This window comes from Muntiacus reevesi, chromosome 2, assembly GCF_963930625.1.
Source record: "Muntiacus reevesi chromosome 2, mMunRee1.1, whole genome shotgun sequence".
Classification (NCBI taxonomy): Eukaryota; Metazoa; Chordata; class Mammalia; order Artiodactyla; family Cervidae; genus Muntiacus; species Muntiacus reevesi.
In genome coordinates this window covers 23249435-23269830 of record NC_089250.1, presented here as the reverse complement: position 1 = coordinate 23269830, position 20396 = coordinate 23249435, and the positions used below count along the sequence as shown (strand labels likewise).

General features: G+C 45.0%; 1 protein-coding gene across 1 annotated transcript in view; it reads left to right on the top strand.

Annotated features, from left to right (window-relative positions):
* Positions 1–20396, top strand: part of PIP4K2A (phosphatidylinositol-5-phosphate 4-kinase type 2 alpha) — a 179371-nt gene that overhangs the window by 105401 nt on the left and 53574 nt on the right. Inside the window, exons 2-4 of the mRNA XM_065921087.1 lie at positions 1726–1823; positions 3502–3598; positions 19583–19735. Of these exons, the coding sequence (XP_065777159.1) occupies positions 1726–1823; positions 3502–3598; positions 19583–19735 (348 nt within the window). The remainder of the gene's footprint in view (positions 1–1725; positions 1824–3501; positions 3599–19582; positions 19736–20396) is intronic.

Sequence of the window (20396 nt, the reverse complement as noted above, 5' to 3'; positions counted from 1 at the left end):
CTTCCTTCAAGAGTTCTAGTTTAGTGCTGAAGTCTTGGGTTGAGCTCCCCAGCTATCCTTTGACCCAAACTGAAACTGGCATTTATCTTCACAGAAGCCCCTCCTTTCAGGCTCACTTAATGGTTTGCACATGCCCTGTGGATTAAACTCACTTTAGGGGAAGGAGCAGGTCTTAACAATTTCCTCTACTTTCTATGAACCCAGCAATGGGTTAACAACTCTGATGTATCAAGAAACTCACATTGCTTTTTGTTTTTGTAACTAAGAACCCCTGCCATTTACTTTGCAAAGATATCACTTTGCTGACAAAGGTCCATAGAGTCAAAGCTATGGTTTTTCCAGCAGTCATGTACAAATGTAAGAGTTGGACCGAAAAATTGATACTTTGGAACTGTGGTGCTAGAGAAGACTCTTAAGAATCCCTTGGACTGCAAGGAGATCAAACCAGTCAATCCTAAAGAACATCAACCCTGAATATTCATTGGAAGGGCTGATGCTGAAGCTCCGATACTTTGGCCACCTGATGCAAAGAGTTTACTCATTGGAAAAGACCTTGATGCTGAGAAAGATTGAAGGCAATGAGAAGAGGGTGGCAGAGGATGAGAGAGTTAGATAGCATCACCAACTCAATGAACATGTATTTGAGCAAACTCCAAGAGACAGTGAAGGACAGGGAAGCCTGCAGTCTGTGGGGTTGCAAACTTAACGACTGAACCCATAAACCTTTAACATGATTTTTATTACTAGTAACCAGGGAATTATCACTTGGGAGCTAAATGCAGAAATAATTAACCAAGAGAAGGTTCAGCTTTTCCAATCAGGTGTCAAAAACTGTCCCAGCCATTCATGGGAATGTAAACCGAGATGGATTAACCTCTTGTTCTCTCTCTGTAACCACATAGAGATGTGCCTTGGTCTTGACCCCTGTCCAACCCACTTCCCTGTCATCTAACCCCATGGCCATATGTTTCTTTTCTTTTCTTCCTGAAGGTTTCTCTTCTGGTAAATTCATGTCCCACCCTAATATTTATTTTTAAATTAGGTCCCATAAGAAAGGTAAAGCCTGCATGAATGACAATGTTGCCTTTTGAGTACCTCCAAAGTATAAAGTAGTCATATCCACTAATTCAACAAATTATTTCTTTATGTGGCCATGCCGGGTCTTAGATGTGGCACCAGGGTCTTCGATGTTCATTGCAGTAGGTGGGTTCTAGTTCCCTGACCAGGGATCAACCCAGGCCCCCTGCATTGGGAACAGGAAGTCTTAGCCACTGGACAACCAACAAAGGAAGTCCCTCCACAAATATTTATATCAGAAGTTCAAAGGCCCTCTTTCTCAGATAGTATTTACAGAGGGAAGTTGCCCTGGACATGTGATCAGAGGAGCTCTGGGCTGAGACTCTGGAGAGGATGTGGGAGGATGGATAGAGAGGAGCCGGGACAGCAGGCTGTGAGGGTTCACCCCCCCAGAACCCCTCTCTTGCCCCTGCCATCCCGGAGGCCGGTGCCAGGCAGGGATGAGCAGGGGAAGTTGGAGCTGGGTGTGAGGTGGGAGACCATGGTGGTGGCTGACGAGTGAGGGAAGCAGCTGCAGGATGGGAGCAGGGAGGAAGGTGGTCTGGGAGGTGCGAGCATCCACCAGGTTTCCCTGGTAAAGGAAGTGTTCAAGATAAGTGCTTCCCACCTAGATACTAATGACCTGTGCCATTTATTTTGTTTTCCTAGATCAATGAACTGAGCCATGTTCAAATCCCTGTTATGTTGATGCCAGATGACTTCAAAGCCTATTCGAAGATAAAGGTGGACAATCACCTTTTTAACAAGTAAGTACAAGCACGACCTTTTGTAGAACTGACAGTGGCTGCCAGGAGTATGGTTTTTGTGAATTTCTATAATCACATTATTTTTCAATGGGTGGGAGTAAAGTTTTGCTGATGAAGTTAATCCTGTGATAAACATAACCATCTGTCATTTTCAGAGAAGCAACAGCAGGCCCTCTTGGGTAATATCTTTTTGCCATATGGCATATTGTTCTCTATGAATATCTTATATGTTAAGAGTGATATTCTCATTACAATTTAAGTGTTTGAAGCTGTAAATTGCTTGGAATTTTTTTTTTAGCAGCTATAGACCTCAGCTATAGACCTTACACAAAACTCTGCTGATGATTCCTTCATGAACAGAAATGACTGCCTCCTAGAACAATAAGGAATTAAGGTGCATTTTTATAAAATGTAATTGGAAGCCATGTTGGGCATTGAGACTATTTCTCCCTCTTTTAAGTGTCATTTTAGACATCATTAGGGAGCACCTTCTGTGGCACCACACCAAGAGCCGGACATACAGGGATGGATAAGACATATCCTGCCCTGCAATTTCCCTGGTGGCCCATGGATGGCCCTTCCAATGCAAGGGGCACAGGTTCAATCCCTGGTCAGGGAGCTGAGAGTCCTACATGCCTCAAGGCCCAAAAATCAAAACCTAAAAAAAAGAAGCAATATTGTAACAAAATTCGGTAAAGACTGTAAAAATGGTCCACATCAAAAAAAAAAAATCTAGAAAAAAAAATTTTTTTAAAAAGAATACTCTGCCCTCAGGGCATTCACAGTCAGGCAAGTGATTGAAAATGGACACATGTATAAATTACCATCATTTCCTTTCATATGTGCAGAGTACCACGATAAGGGGTGTGTGTATGTGTGCATGTGTGAACAGAAAGGAGGAAGCAATTCTGAATGAGTGGGATGAACCCCAGAGAAATCTCTCTCACGTGAGGATCAACTGTGAAATTTCTTAATAGGGCCATTGTCCTAATGTGAAGCTGCTGTGTTAATTATTCTCATGATGCTCTTTAAAGGTTGACCTTTTAAGGGGGATCTTTCCATGTGAATTTAGAATTCTGTATTTACATAAAAGATAAAACAGGTCAAGCCAGGAGTGAGAGAAGGTCTTGTTTTGTAAGCTTTACTCAGAAGGTAACCTATTAGAGAGCTTCCCTTGTGGCTCAGCTGATAAAGAATCTGACTGCAACGTGGGAGACATGGGCTCAATCCCTGGGTTGAGAAGATCCCCTGGAGAAGGGAAAGGCCACCCACTTCAGTATTCTGGCCTGGAGAATTCCATAGACTGTATGGTCCATGAGGTCGCCAAGAGCAGGACAAGACTGAGGGACTTTCACTTCACTTCCACCTGTTAGAATATGGGGAGCATCGTTTGGACTCTGCTGCCCTTCCCTCACTCTCCAAGCCTTTTGCTTCCCTTTCACTGTTTCCCCTGAATGTCTGTCCCTTCTGTCCCCGGGTCTTACTGTGGGTTGTAGCAGCTATAGACCCCAGTTCTCTTACACAAGCGAGTTCCAGCGAGTTCGCGTCTCACTTGAAGCCCATCTGTGCCCACTGTGGGTGGGGAGCTCCACGCACGTCGTTGGCTGCAGGTGAGCAGGATGGTGGCAGATTCACTGTTCGTACATCTGAACTTTATTCCACAATCTGACTGTTTCAGAGAAAACATGCCGAGCCACTTCAAGTTTAAGGAATACTGCCCCATGGTTTTCCGTAACCTGCGGGAGAGGTTTGGAATCGATGATCAGGATTTCCAGGTGAGTTGCTTTCATAACATTTATTTCAAATGGGTTTCACTCATGCCTTTTGCTCCGTAAAATAGAATTCATGTTTTTTTCATGTCAAGTAATTAGATAATAGTAACTTTCATTTTCTATAAGAATTTTTAAGTGTGCTTTCTGAAATAAAAGATTCTTTGGTTAGGGCCGGTTAAATAGTATGATCTCATTATAATTTCATTGCATTTTTTCCGAGGCCCCCGTAGGGCCGTGTGGTGCAGAATGGTTTGGTGACAGGAGCACCGCTGTCACCAGCCGGACCCCACCGGTCCTCGGGACACTTCTGTGCTTGCGACCTCCTCCTGCTCTTGCAACCCACCACGTGAAGACGTGCCTGTTGCTTTCCTCCCCACGTTTGCCCGGTTGTCAATTCTGACTTCTAAAATCGAGTTCGTGGGCTGTTGGATCTGCTGATGCACGGTCATTTCTCCTGAAAGTGCACCCGGCATCAGTTAACCTGATTTTCAGAGAGCCGGCCAGATTTGTAAAGGCCAGGGATTTTTCTTAAGAGCAGAAATCTAAGTCAGGAGATACCAGGGCTGCTTCCTGGTCTTTCATGACAGTTCAGTCATTTTATTGTGTGAATACTGACTTATTAAATGTAATTAATTAATTAATTTCCACTTTATGGCCACACCACGTGGCTCGTGGGATCCTAGTTCCTGGACCAGGAATGGAACCCCGCCCTTGGCAGTCAAAATGTGCAGTCCTAAGGCCTGAACTGCCGAGAATTCCTGTACCGATTTATTTTAAATCTAGTAAACACTTTCTCTCATTTGCCCCAAACCAGAAATTCTAACTTATCCTGCATCACGTGTCCTATTCCCTGGGTGACCTTGCAAGGTGATTATTGACACAGCTTATCCTGTACTTTCTCTTAAAGAATGGGTCTCCAAGGCAAATCAGGCTAATACACTTTCCTATACATCTGTGGCCTCCCCATCCTGTCCCACTATTAAAAGTTTTCAAGAATTTCTCATAGGCTCATTCACGCCTGAGAAGCCTTCAAACCACTATGTTTTGAAAAAGGATCCCTAGGTTGGGAAGGTCCCCTGGAGGAAGACGTGACAACCCACTCCAGGAATCTTGCCTGGAGAATCCCATGGACAGAGGAGCCTGGCAGGCTAGAGTCCATAGAGTTGCACAGATTTGGACACAACTGAAGCGGCTTAGCACACACACACACAATGCTGGCCAGGCTGCGGGTGACATTCCCTCCTCTGTGGACCAGGCCCAAGTGTCCCCGGAGGCCCAGATTCTGAGCAGAGGCTCCAGTGCGCCCCAGAGAGGATGGAGGGGAAGCCTGCAGGGAGGATGTGGTCACGAGGTTTGCTTTTAAAAACTGAGCTGGAGCCAGCATTCACGTGTGGGCTTTGTGTGTAAGAGAGAAAGAACTTCAGTCACACTTGGACTTGACACTTACTGCTGCAAAAGCAAGTCACCTTTAAAGAATAAATTTTGGAATAGTAATATATTGGAAGATATATATATATGTAGAATATATTTCATATAAAATAAAAAGGAATAATTCTCCATTATGTAAGAACTGTTAGCTACATTTCAAGAGGCCATGTGAAAATAAACTGTGTACTTTAAAAAGAATAACAACTGATGACTGACTTCCTAAGAAAATCTCCTCTGATTCTCTGACGCTGCATTCAAGTGTTTCTTCCTTTGTCCACCGCCCCCCCACCTTTTTTTTTTTTTTAATTTTAAATAGCTACACTGGTGTTTCACAGAAACTGACTTTCAGGGCCAGTGCAACAGGATCTTGTTAGATTCCTCAACTCATTACCACAGTGAAGTCATATTTCTTCTGAGAACCAGCCCTGTTTAAATGTGATCTAAAAGGGACCCATTAGATCCTTAGTTGCTAAAATATTAGGACACTAGGCTGGTTTCCTTCTCTCTTCTCCCTAAAAACAAAACCATGTTGACATTTAGGTAAGGGCAAATAGCTGAGTACAAACTTTGAAGGCAGATTAGGCAACTGGAGGGTGATTCACATGTAACTAATTGGCAAGTCTGTTAAGCTCTTAGTGTGAGAGATCAGTACAAGGGAAAACCAGTGTGAGTGTAATTAATCATTTGAACACCACTCCTTCCCTCAGCCATGTTTGGTACTTTTGGCATTTAGATTGCTGCTTTCTCTTTGGCAACTGTATTTTTTTTTTTTTTAAGTGGGTGTTTAAAGTAATTCCCGTAGACCAGACATACGCAGTTCCTCTGCATCCACGGATTCCACCTACTGCAGGTCGAATTGTGGTTGGTGGAATCTGCGGTTACAGAATCAGCAGGTAAGGAGGGCCGAGAGTTCAGGCCTCCCTCCCCATTTCTGTGTTCATTTCTCAACATCTATACCTCTTAAAATACTTTCAGCAGGGGGCAGGGCCCCTAACTGAAGACAAGATCTTATATGTGAGGCTTAACCCACTTTATTCCCTACTCGGTTTGGAAAAAGGGAGGAACTTGTGCCAACTCTGGCTCTGAGTTGGTGCCTCCAGGCGCCTGCACACACCTAGCCGGGCACACAGAGGTGCTGCGTGCACGTCGTGGGGGGCAGTGCCTCATGTGGGGGGGCCCGGACGGGAGGGGAGGTCGTGTCAGCTCCTCTGTTGTGGAGTCACTTCTCCCGGGACACTTCATTCGTTGTGGCCAGAGCAGGTAACTGTTATCAATTGTCACCTAGTATCAAGCTGAACTCTCTTTTCCCAGTCGGATTTGGAAACTGGGATCAATGATCCAAAGTCTCATCGTCTTGAGACTCTGGATTGCTCCAGTGGCCCAAGCCCCTCCCTGTTTCCCTGGCCTTGCTGGGTTTATTTTTCTGAAGTGCTTGCTGATTGGACAAAGGTCTTTTAAATCTATGTGTAGTAAAGGAGCCCACCGTCCAATTCACATTCAAACCTTCGTATTAAATCAAACGCATAAATGTTCACCACCTGCTTTGCGTTTGTAAATGCGGTTTTGCTGCACCTGAAAACAGGTCAGTGTCCATCCATCTGATCAAAGTAGAACATAGTGATGAAACAACTGACCTCCTCAGCCAACTTCTAAAACTGAGAAGCTTCCCTGCTGTCTCCATAAACATTTGTTATCTTTCCTTTGGTTTTGCGTCCTTGAATGTCTTTTAAAAAATAGAACTCCTTCCTGCTGTTAAAGTCAAGCAACTGCTCTAGAACTCTCATTGTTAACAAGAGTATCACTTACCATACATACGTAAACCTGTGTGTGCGTGTGCGCGCGCGTATGTATGCCCAGTGCTTTCAGATTCAGAACCTTCTCCAACTTAGTGCTTGTTAAAATTACTTTGGTTTGTGATATGCTCAGAGTTGATATATTTTCTTCCGATCATTGTTGGGACAATGTCTCTCCATGATCATTCTTTTAAGATGTCTTTCAAGAGGAATGCTCCCCCAGAAGCCTCCACTGTTACTATTGCTATGATTTTTGTTTCTTTGATCTCTGCCACGTTAAGCTCTAGTCCCCATAGGTGGGTGTTTTCATGCACAATTATCAACTCAGTGTATTTATTTGCACCTACTGTGTGTCGGGCTCTGTGATAGACATAGGGAATGCAGAGGAAGAGAAAGGATGAACAAATTCCTTTTGAAAAAAACTTATTACATGACAGATTCTGTAATGGATGCTGATGAGATTTACAGAAACCCAGATGTCTTGATTGTTAATGTTCTTCAAGAAAGAAGAACAGCATCCCTCTTTGCAGTCTCTGAGTACTGGAACCTGTTAATGACAGGCCCGGCAAGTCAGCTGGAGACTTCAGTTAAAATTTCTGAGCTGCAGAAGAGGATAGCCCAGTGGAAACCAAAAAGTTAGGCAGGATTGCAATGGTGCAGTTAATGTTAAATACACCACATAACAGAAAGTCAGCCCTCTGGCTCTTTGTGAAGGATAATACCAGGCTTGCTTTCCCCCTGCCGAGTCTCCTGAATTAGAATCTCTTATTATTTGCATTTGATGCATTTTCCTCTTTGTATTGGTAACAGAGGATTCTAATTTTAAAATAATTTTAAAAGCTAACGTTTTATTAAACTTTTGATGTTCTTGTTTCCAGTTCAAAAATAAAGTTCTCAAGTGTCAAAGACCTTTAGTATGTACTAAACTTGGGGAAAAAAATTCTACCATTATCTCTAAAGTCTATCATGGTGTTCAAATATAATTGAAACTGTCTGAAGGTGGAAGCTGAGTGTAGCTTGTTTACCAGGGTTGCAGGTACAGGGGAGAGCACCAGCCTGGCTCTGGACAGTTAAGAAACATTTGAGGAAGAAAGGGAGGAAGGGCTGAGGGGATGTTCCTGGGAGAAATGAGCCTCTGAACCAAAATGTGGAGGCCCGAGCCAGATGGTGGTGGGCTAGCGGAGAGAAAGAAGGGAACTCAAAGTGGGAACTGGGAAAAAGACCTCCAATGGATTCTCCAGCCCAAGAACAGGAGGATTTTTCAAGATTTACTTATTTTTTTTGTCCGTGGTGGGTCTTCCTTGCTGCACTAGGCTTTTCTCTATCGCGGTGAGTGGGGACTGCTCTCTAGTTGCGGTGCGAGGGCTTCTCATTGCGGTGGCTTCTCTTGTTTCGGAGCTGGGCTTGGTAGTTGCAGCACATGAGGGCTCAGTTGCTCTGTGGCAACTAAGCAGATGGAGGCGGTTATGTGTAGAATACATCAAAGGGAGGTAGAGAAATTAGGAAGCTACGAAATACCCCAACAAGTGAAGAGGCCTGAACCAGGGCACTTGGCACAGACAGGGTTGAGCTGAGAGCAGCTTCACAGGACGGGGAGAAGGGAAAGCCCAGGATCAAAGGACAGGAGCCGAGGTGTCGGATCCTGAGAAAGCAGGAGCGTGGGGGTGCCAGTCACCAGGGGATGGAAGTGTGGGCATGGGGGAGGGGAGAGAGGAAGTTGAGTTTTTAGCCTGTGAATGTGGAGGTGCCTGTGTGAGGCTAATCAGCACGTGGTTGGACGCCCCGGGATTGGGGTCAAGTGCAGAGGCCCAGGTCTGGGGGTGACAGACACAGTGGTTCTCGTACTGTCTCCACTCCGAGTTTGCTGACTCGAGTCAGGCAGGCTCTTTTATTCCTGTGTAACTGTCTGTCATCTCTTGGGTTTGCCCTGCCCGCTCTTTCACAGTTTCTCCTCGCATGCGTTGGCCCCTCAGCTTAGTTACCGTGAACCTCACAATGAACATCGGACAGAAATTCTGCCTGGGCTGAAAATCAAAGGGCGCCCCTCAGCCCTCAGTCTGGACAGGTCTCTGAATAGGCGTTTGGGAAAACTCCGTCCCAGCCCGTCAGCATTCTCAGGTGTTTTTCATGTGCTTTTTCTGTTGCTTCTTAAGTGTTGAACCAATTCCTGCCCCGTCGCAAACTGCCCTACCTGGCAACTCAGGCTGGCAGTGAGCCCTCGTTTTCCGCTCCTGAACTCATGTTGGGTGAAGTCTTGGGATTTTCAGCTGAGCGCTGACCCTCACTTCTGCCCACGGAGCTCCTGTCCAGGTCGGACGCTGCCTCGGACACAGGCCTCTTGTATTTTAGTCTCAGGCAAGTACCAACCCGAGCTTTTTAAAGGCAACCTTACGGCACTCAGACGTTCCTGTAACTCTTTGTCTTTCTTTGCTGGTCGTTACCATTCGTTTCTGTGTCCTTCTTTTCTGCTCAGTTGTTTCATTATTAATAAGTGTTCAATTGCACTGCGTCTCACCCACCTCTGCAATGAAAGCCATTCCATGCCTGGGATCACTGCTCAGACTTTCTTTGAAATTCCCCAGGAGGGTAACCCAAGGATTTAAACCCAGTGGGCTTTTCATCCTTGATGATGATGTTCTTGTTTGAGTGTTGGCCTTGCCCTCCCTGATGGGGTCAGAGGACCATCTGCTCGTTCAGACCATCAAATGCAAAGCCAGAAGGCAGCCCGATTTGGGCTCTGGCTCCTGGCCCCTGGCCCGGGTGATTTGAGGCATGTAATTATAATTCTGAGTTGTCAATGAGGCAGCGACCGGCTTCCAGGTGGCGGGTCCATGAAACAGGTACCCCAGCTTGGGAGAAAGAACATTTTCCTGGGCGTTGGGAAGCTGGTTTGCATCTTGGCTCTTCAGTGACGGTTGCTGTGACTTAATCCATCCACTCGGCCCTGGTAGGTCTCAATTTTCTCATCTGTGAAATGAGGGGAAAGAACGCCATGCTCTGTGAAGCCAGTGGGTGACTGTCACGCGGGTCCTTCTGCATGGTATTCCCGTGTCTCCCCATGAGGTGCTGCCTTTACACGTTTGAGCGTGTCAGAATTGATTGTGTATGTGGCTTTCCCGTTGACTAAACAGAAAAACTTCTACACATGCTTTTTAGCAGAAATTATAAGCTCATGTCAAAATGGGGGAGGAAAAAAGCCAAATGTCTATAGGACTGTATGAGTAGTTCAAGAGAATTAAATGTTAAAAATGCTTGGGTATTTAAAAATTGGATAGGGGACCATAATGGTTGGTAAATCACGACATTTTTATGAGAAGTCTAGAAAGATTGGTGGTAAAGATGAGCTAATTAAATTGACATTTCCTCCATCCCTCCTGGGGGCCCCAGTGATCCTGGGCCTCCCACTGTGGAAATAAACATCTTCAATGCAGACTTTTAGAGACTTGGGGAGGAAGGCAAGCACCATTAATCCCTTTCTTTAGGGAAAGGAGAATAAATTTCCAATTATAAATGTAAGCAGTCCATTCAAGAGTGAGTTTTCATCTCTCATCTTCCTTTATTTCCTGTTGAGTCTGACATGGCACTAGAGCTTCAAACGCAGCTCTTGAGGTTTGAGATGGGGTTTTGCAATGCTACCAGCCAGGGTTTTTGGACTCCTTAATCTATGGAAATTGATAAGAGGCCAAATTCAGGCAAGGCTTTATTGGGACCTCCTGTTGCCACGTGAAAAAGTGAAACAAGTAACAGGTGCCTTCGCTTGCTCCCTGAGAGCACGTGAGCTGCTCCTTTAAATGGGGGGAGGGTATGGGCAGCACCAGGTCCAGGGGTCGGGCTGGAGGGCTGACTGGGTGGTTTGCCCACCCCTTGGTGGTGCTTTGTGCAGGGCGCACGGGCAGTACCCTGGTTTTGCTCCAGACACCTCGGAAGTGGCAGTTGGGTTTTTGGCCCTTTTGTATCTTGTTCATAAATTGTCAGAACTCCTCACAGTTAATTTTAGTCCCTTATAGTTTGTGTCTGTCGCTGGAGGAGATGTTTGTTCAGGTGCGGGCACTGCAGCAAAGGGTCCCAGATCCCAGCCCGTCTCCTTAAGATACGTGATGTATTTGGCTATGGAAAACAGGAGTGGTGGAAAGTGAGTTTACTTATCTAGTGGCAGGATCATCCTGAAACACAAAGTTATCCTGTTCTTACCTGCCCTGCACCTAATAGCTTTACTCTAGAACTTTAATTTTTGTCAGTCTATTTTATCCCTAAGTCCCCAGCAAGCCTGGGAGCATCCTGAGAAACAGCATGGACTTGCTGTCACATGTTCACTGCACTGGACAGGATAGAGTGCGTCGATGATGCCACCTTGCTTACCCAGACACAGCCCTGGGTCTACCCCCAGGCCCTCGGGGTGATAGGTGCTCAGGGGACTTGCAGGGAGAATGTTTGGATCAGTCACAAATGCCTGTGCCCTGGATGATTGTGTTGTATGAAATGTCCAGAACAGACAGGTCTCTAAGAAAGCAGATGAGTGGTTTACTAGTTGGGGCGGGGGGCGGAGGGGAGCGGTGGCAGTGCAGAGGGCAGAAATGGGACTGACTGCTAATGGGTACAGGGTTTCTTTTTGAGGTTGATGAAAATGTCCTAAAATTCATTGTGGTCGTGGTTTAATTGTGTAATCGTACTAAAAACCATTGATTTGTAGGCTTTAAATAGGTGAATTGTCTGGTACATGAATTATATCTCAGTAAAGTCATTAAGGAAGAAGAATGTTTGGAGTTTAAGATTAGTTTATATTTGGCATGAGACCTTTTCCTCCTCCACCATTGATTTTGGCTGCCTTTTCTTGACGTATGGGGCTTGTGTTAAAGTATTTTCATTTAGAACAAGTGAATTTAAGGCATTACATAGTTTATAACAAACAGCTATCAAAATGTATAGAAGAAAAGGGTAGCCAGTGAATAAAAGCAATTTGTGTGCATTTATCATTGAAAGTGAAAGTCTTGGTTGCTCAGTCATATCCAGCTCTTTGCGACCCCATGGTCTGTCCATGGAATTCAGGCAAGAATGCTGGATTGGGTAGCGGTTCCCTTCTCCAGGGAATCTTCCCTATCCAGGGATCGAACCCAGGTCTCCTGCATTGCAGGTGGATTCTTTACCTTCTGCGCTACCAGGGAAATCTTATCATTAGATCCCCCCAAACTGAAAGCAAATCATTGCCCATGTCCTGGTTTCTGCAAACTGAAAGCAGAAGCACATTAATGAATCCTCGTAGAAGACCAAGAAGGAAACCTAGAGACAATCAAGTCTGACCGTCTGTCTGAGCAGATAATCAAATAACAGAGCAAGGAGTAGGAGGGGCATTGATCGGAGCGGGGCCTCATGGCCCTTAACTTCTCACTGCTTCTCTTTCTACCACACATGCTGAGACCTGAAAACCTAAAGAGGAAAGAAAGGTAATCAAGAAAGGCTGGGAGCCACTACTTGAGCAGACCTTTGCAGATTTCTATTACGTCTGTATTTTCAACATTGAATTAAGCCTTTTAAGGCTCTGCATGGAACTGGATTTTGTGGTGGCCCAGCACATTCCGTAAATGACTTCCCAGATCAGCACCCCAAGACTGCTCTTCCAGACCTCCTCCTTTCCCCTCAAGCTCTCACCCAGCCTGCCCCTGGCCACCCTTCTTGCCCTGACTGCCACCTCAAGGTCATCCGAGGCCAGGCTTTCTGACTCCCTGACATTCCCTGTCCTGTACCTTCCAGTTGGTTGGCATCTTTAGCCAGTCTGCTTTGCCCCACTCCTCCTCCTCAGGAAGGGGTCTCCCCAGCTCCCGCGTTTGCTCCATCCTGTAGAGGATCAGCACACTCCTCCACTGTCCTTCCTGCCCTTTGGTTGGAGAGGATGCCAGAACCAAGCAGGGACCATGTATAATCTTGCAGGGTAGGAATTTTCAACTTGAAACTTCTTTGTGTAAAATGTTTTAAATTCTCTTTTTCAAACTGCAACTGGTTCTTACAGAGGGCTGTAGAAAGTAAGCCATGAAATGGACAGTATGAGAGTGGCAAGAATGTGGTTCTCGATTTTCACTGGGTACACAACCAAAGACTTGGCCAAGGTGGAATCAAGAGTTAACTGGAGGACTTTCCTGGCGGACCAGTGGTTAAGACTCCACTGCTAGGGGCATGGGTTCAGTCCCTGGGTGGGGAACTAAGATCCCATAAACTGAGCAGCCAAAAGAAAAAGGAAAAGCCAACTAGAAGAACCCATTCTATAAGTACTTCATTTTTGACTTACCAACTTACAAAGTAATTTGTTATAATTGAGCTGTATCTCTAAATGTCTTCCAAGTTGAAATTTGCTATTTATAATAATAGCTACCATTAAGGAGTACTACTATTCCAGGCACTGTTATCAAAATTTTTGTCTTGCCTCATTTAACCCCCAGGAAAACTTTTAATGGTGATGATTCTGTCATCATTACTTTTCTACAAGTATGGAAACTGAGACAAGAAGAGCTTCAATAACTTGTCCAAAATCACTCAGTCTTAAAGCTCCATGTTATACTGTCTTAAGACATGTTAACATGTCTTAAATACCATGTTATACTGTCTTCTAGCTTCAGTATCCATGATGTTTGGAACTTGAAAGGTCGTCAGACCTCTCCTCATGACAACGTGAATCTGAGAAAATAAGGATAAACTAAATGAGAGTATGAATAAACTAAATGTAACACAGACAGTGTTGATGTTTGGAACCTTCTGATGAGTGCATACATCAGGGGTTTAGAATGTCTGTTCTTCTGATGGCTTCCAGACTTGTAGAGGATGTTTCAGAAGACCCGTGGAAGGTTTCACTTCCACTTGTATTGTCTTCATAGTATGACTTTGACCTCGAATCCTCACTTTGCTTTGTACTGTACACTTTTGAACTGAGAGGTTCAGAATCTCAATTTTGAGTTTGTAAAATGTCACCTTATTCCAAGAAACTAGAACTCCCTAAGGTTTGTCCATGATGAGGAATTTGTTTTCTAAGGAGAGTGGACCTTTCCAAACCCTAGGTAGATTTTACTGGGTAAATTTCTAATAAAGCCAGATAGGGAGGTAAGGGTGAAGGTTTCCAAGAATAAATATTTAAGTTGGGAATTATCTTGACGAAGAATGAACCAACCACAGCCTTGGTGCTTTGGAGGCTTTTGGATGGATGAGATCTTCATCTCAGACCTGGCTTTTTAAACTAGGGGGTTAAATGCTGCTTTCAGCTAGAACTTCACTCCTCCACATAAATCTTGTCGTGATTTGCAAATGTTTTCCTTTTATTTTTTTCCTGTTTGCTTGTTTTAGTATTGTAGAGAGTGACCCGGAGCATCCCCATTGTGAAAGACTATTCCTATTCCGTTCAGCCTTGGCCTTCTTGGCATTGTGGTTGTAAGCAGGGAAAGGAGGAGAATGGGACAGTTTTCTAAAGATTAAGCCACTGACCAAGAGAGAAAGCAGACCTCCAGCAATTCTCAGAACATGTGAATTAATTAAAACAGACGTGATGAACTGTGCCACATGGTTGGAAATGTTCACAGGACTGACGTTGTCACCACCGTCTACAGGACCGTAGGACACATTACTGAGCGCCAGCCCTGTCTCCCTGCAGCTCAGCCCGGGGCTCAGCACATAATTCTCCCGTCCTTAAGCCTTGCTTCCAAACACATCTGTCTCAACTCTTGCTGAGAGAGAAGACAGCCCCGTTTCCTATCCGCCTTGGATAAAGCCAAGTAATGATTGTCGTAGGAGAAGTCAGGAGAGGTTTGTACACATGTTAATAAAAGCATAAATTGAGGATTCTGGGCTGCATTAGCATTGAGGCTGTTATTGATGGTATTTTTACACATTTTACTTGGAAAATTTGAAGAACAAAAACAGGTTTGGCCTTGTGCCAGGTGGCTCAGGCGTTATATTATGGTTAGAAGGTGTTTGTCACCGCAGAAAAATATATGGTTAACAGTCCCATCCTAATGCCCTCCAGACACATGTTCAAACAGGAGGCGGAGGCCTCTGCAAGGCCCTGCATGGACATTGACCCACTCAGGTCTCAAGCAAGTGGTTTCTGCTCTCTGGGCCTCTGTTTTCTGCTCTGTAAATTGGGTGGTTTGGAACAATCTCCAAGGTTGCCCCCAGCTGTCCTGTTTTGCAATGTGAGGTTTATTTAAGTATAAGGAGACCCTTTGGAGTCTGGAGGTCACTCCCTGGCTGTTTCTCTCAGGTCTTTCTCCTCTTGGCTTCCCAGACTTGTCCAAGTGTATGGACAAGTATGAGGCTGTGGTTCGCTCTTACTTTGTGACAAAATAGAGGACACTGAGGAATTTCAGTTTCTAGATAGCAGACTGTTCGGTCTATGTCCACGCCCTCTCGTTCTCACGAGAAGTCCCGAGAACACCTGCCGCCTCTGACGTGTTATTTCCGTGCTGCTCTGAGAACTGTTACCGTCTCCCTTCAGCCCTGGCCCGGGCGTCCTGAGCCATTATCGTGCCCCTGCTGAGAGGGCGGTCGGACTCTCCTCTCACTGGACTTTTGTTGGGAGACATCAAGTCACCTTGAGGCCTGGGCTCCCCTGCACGGCCTAGAGCCACGTGCCCTGTCTTCCTGGAAGTACATTTTAGAGCTGTCGGAGGTCCAAGGAGAGACCACCACCCCAGCTTACCTTCCATCACGGGAACTGATGCTCAAAGAGGCTTACTGCCTTTGGGTATCAAGGGTTGATGATGGAGAGAATGTTCTAGGGCCCAGACCAGCACCTGCCTTAGGACTGCCCTCCCCAACACACACTTCTCCCTTATGTCAGAGGTTACAGAAAGTTGACAATCATGGTATTAATTAATGGCAAAAATTTAGCCTTGTCTTTGTAAATTGCCCCGAAAGGTTGCCTCAGAGGTTTTAGGCAGGAGCCTTAGGTATGTCACTTGGCTCCCCTGTATCCCAATTTCATTATGTCCACGCGGGAAAAGGCACCTGGCTCTTTCTATCCCATAGTCATGCTGTGGAAATAAATATGAATATGGATTTTTCCAGGCCTTAAGAGTCATTCTAAGGGCCACACATTTTGTGTAAAATTGCATTTACTCTTCTCGTTGCTTGTCTAAAGTTTTCAATAAATCCAACTTACACATTTTTATATTCACAGCAATTATAAAAAGTACATCCCAATTGTTGATAAAGTGTGCTTGTTCCTAATTTCACTGGTTATTAGAAAACTAACAGCCTTAAAAAAAATCTTCCACACATTGGAAACAGAAATTGTGGGTTGGGACTACTTATGTGATTATTAAAAGATTAAGACAGAATCAAGATTAGAATTTGTGAAGTTTTATATCCCAGGCCATTATGAGAGGGTCAATATCCTTATACAAAGTCTGTAATAAATAGTCATCAGTGTCTTTGAGACTGAAAGGAAACACAAAGAATTTGGAAGGAGGTAGCATCTGTTCTAAGAAGTTAATATAATTTTTAAAAATTTATTTTTATTGGAATATGGTTGCTTTATAGTGTTGTTAGTTTCTGCTATGCAATGAAGAGAATCGGCTACATGTATCCATCTATCCCTTTCCTCTTGAGCCTCCCTCCAACTCTGCCCACCCGTCTCACCCCTCTAGGTCATCTCGGAGCACCGAGCCAAGCTCCCTGTGCGTGCAGGTTCTCACTAGCTGTCTGTTTGCACTCGGCAGTGTATATACGTCAGTGCCACTCTCCCAGTTCATCCCCCACCCTTCCCCCACTGTGTCCACGTCTGTTCTCTACGTCTCTGTCTCTGTTCCTGCCTGGGAAATAGGTTCATCTGTACCATTTTTCTAGATTCTACATATATGCATAAATGAGAAAGAGAAAAACAAATATCAGGAATGCACATAGGAGGAGTTAGTACATTTTTTATTCTGCCTTTTCTAGCCCTTTACTTTGTAAATCCATACACTGAACATAGTATTATTAGACATTTCATTAGTGAATTAATGCAATGAATTATTATTCACTGTAACATTTTGCATTTTAACCAAACCAGAGCTGGATGGGCTATAGTGGGACTGGCATTCAGGCAGGCATGTTTGTAACTATAACACATTTACGACACTGGACCCACCATGCTCTGCTCCAGACAAATCCCATCGAGCCACGATTCAGGAGCCTCTTGGTTCTCACGTGTGGTCTGCAGACCTGCCGTATCAGCATCATCTGTGCTTCAGACGCCCCATCCCACACCTGCTGGGTCAGAATCCGCACTGTCACGTGATGCCCAGGCGACTCCATCGCCCATTAAAGTCTAAGAAGCACTGACTCGGCAGCCTTCAGTTCTGTTCTCTCCCACTAGTCCGTGATAGAACGTTAACGCTTTCATATTCCGTACACCTAAGAAGACAGTTCATGAAACTGAAGTGACAGTCACTCAGTCGTGTCCGACTCTTTGTGACCCCATGGACTACACAGTCCATGAAATTCTCCAGGCCAGAATACTGGAGTGGGTAGCCTTTCCCTTCTCCAGGGGATCTTCCCAACCCAGGGGTCAAACCCAGGTCTCCCACATTGCGGGAAGATTCTTTACCAGCTGAGCCACAAGGGAAGCCTGCTGTTAATTCTTTCCTTTGCTGAATATGATTATCGTTTGCTAGCCTCTCTTCCCCCTCAAAAGTTATCCTACATGTATTGTCAGTTTCATAGTTTATAACCCTGTCTGCCTTTCTTTCATTATGTTGATTATTCCTGCTTTGATTTTTATGCCGGAAAGTAATTTGTAATCTGACAATTCCTAGTGTTCTTGTTTTATTTGGAATAACATTTTACAAATGAATGTTCAGGAGGAAAAAGACCACTAGCCAAGAGCAGTGATTGCTTTTTTTGGCCAATGTTTAAAACCCCCAAAGAGGGCATTCACCTTGATTTTCTTCCCTTTTATTCTTAGTAGGAAGTGATATAATGGAGGATTTTTATTTTTCAAGAAAAGAAAAACAATATAAGAATCAAACACTTGTTAATTTAGCCATTTTCGTCCCCCAAGTCCTCTTCCTACGTCTCAGCCCATCTGATAATTTCAGCTGTCTTCATCGTTTAATACAGCTAGATCCTTCTATTTAAAGGCATTGGGAGTTGCTTTTCACAAGTTTTCTAATATGCTAAGGAAAGCAATTTCGGTTAATTGGCCAGGGAGGCTCTGCCCTTGCCAGGTGTGCCAGGTGGCATTCAGGGCCAGGGCAGGTGCTGGGCGTGAGAACACACTCACCTCCATCAGCCCGAGCCCAGGCAGCCCCTCCATGAGCTGCTGCAGCTCCGCAGTGTCATTAGACCTCCTAAGGCTCAGTCCTGGATTTCATCTGGAAAAGGAAAGGTTAAGGAAGCTTATATTCTAGAAAGACAGGGAACTCTTCCTGACAGTCATGATGCAGTGATCCCACCTGCCTCTCTGAAGACATCTGCGTCCCCCTAACTAGACAGACTTCAGATCACTGGGGCTTCGGAATGCCCACTTGGGAAGAGGAAGGTGGAGTGACTGTCTTTCCCTGTGCGTCCCTCACATGCCATCCAGTGGGGCTGGGCAGGGAGTGGAAGTCAGTTCTCAGGGGCACCGTGAGCAGGGTGAAGACCAGACTTCCTCAGATGCTGGGGGCTTGCTGACCCCACTAATCCTGTAGGCAGTGTAACATGCTTGGGGGAAAGGAGGAGAGTTCCCCGAGGCTCTGAGAAAAGAGATTCAAACAGGAGTCACCTAACAGAGCAGCAAGGACTTAGCTAGTGGGAGTGTGGACAGCCTGAATCTGGAGTGAAATTCTAGATAGTGGAGTGAGATGAAGCCAGGAGAGCCCCTTTTCACAGCCCCACCTCATCGCCTCCAGGAGATGAACTGTCCTCAACAATGACTGAAGTGGGGTTAGGGGTAGACCATGTCAGAATCTTCTAGAGCTGTGTTAGAGCACACCTGCCCAGGCCAGGCCCTCCCAGGGCAGCCACAGACCCCAGGGTTTACTAATTGAGTCATTTCCTACTTGAGTAGTTGACTAATTGAGAACTTGGGCTCGGTGCCAGCCACATTGCAGATGGAATTCTGGATCTTCTGCTTGCTAAAGCTGTGTGACCGTGGCTCAGTTATTTTACATCTCTGATCCCCATCTCCTCATCTGTAAAACAATAGTGATGTAAATAGTAATTGTTCCATAGGAATGTTATCAGAGTTGGGAGAAGTGCTCTGTGCCTAGCTCTTGGCAGAATACCTGTTGTATAAGGAAACACTCAGTGAATGTAAAATGTCCTCCCATGGCTGGAACCTAACTATTCAGAAGGAAACCTGAGCTCTTGTTCAATTCGAAAGAACAAGGTAAACAGAGCAACTTTGATGATAATTCTAGACATTAGAGTCACTATTTTCATTTCACTTGAAGGACTTGCCGTTTGTGTTACAATGAATACAAAATGTCCTCCTCCTTATCAGCTTCTTCCAAACACAGATTTTGTTCTTTTTTAAAACTTTTTATTTTGTAGTGGGGTATAGCCGATTAACAACGTTATGACAGTTATGACAGGGAAGGAGCTCAGCCATATATATACCTGTCCCCAAGTCCCCCTCCCATCTAGGCCGTCACATAATACTGAGCAGAGTTCCCTGTGCTAGCAAGTAGGTCCTTGTTAGTTACCGATTTTCAATATAGCAATGCAAACACATATGTTTTTGAAAACTTGTCGTGACAACAAATGACCTGGAAACTGGTCTTTAACTGGTTCTCTTGCTTCCTCCCCCATCGTCCACGGGAAGAATTCCCTGACCCGGAGTGCACCTCTTCCCAATGACTCCCAGGCCCGCAGTGGAGCGCGATTCCACACGTCCTACGACAAGAGGTATATCATCAAGACCATCACGAGTGAAGATGTGGCCGAAATGCACAACATCCTGAAGAAATACCACCAGGTAATGTTTCTTTATTTTTATTTGAAACTCTGAGGTGGTCAACATTCGTAATAAATTATCATCAAGGCCCAAGATTTAAATATATAGTTAGGTCATGACGAGAACACATTTGACACAAAAATTCCCTCTAGCTGTGTTTGTAAAAATTATTGTGTCCAGATTACAGACAGTTAACATTTAGAACGGTAGATTGTTAGTTATATATGTAACACTTCTAATCTAAACACCCTTCTGTACAGTAGTTTCGATGATTCCCATTCTGATTTTAAAATCACTGAGCTTAAGGGTTGGCAACATTTTGGAAGTTATTCCGCACATGCCTGCCGGCAGTGAGGTGTTGACCCCTGAGTATTTAACCAATCACACCTTTTGAGAAAAGTCTCTGATTTTAGAAAACAGGTGTCTGTCTACTTACAACCTCCTTTTCAGAGCATTGTCCCTTCATAATCTCCTGGGGGTAGAATGAACTGTCCTGGGGAACGTCCATCTCTTTCTACCATGGGCCCCCCACTGCTCTTTCTTGATAAACTCAGCACGGGTGCCCGCAGAACACACTTGCCGCTGTACTCTAAGCCCTCCATAAGTGGTGGTGGTCACAGCATCGCCAAGTTCTGCAGCCGTGACCAGTCACAACTATGTCACCGTGAGGAAGTGTAGTCTT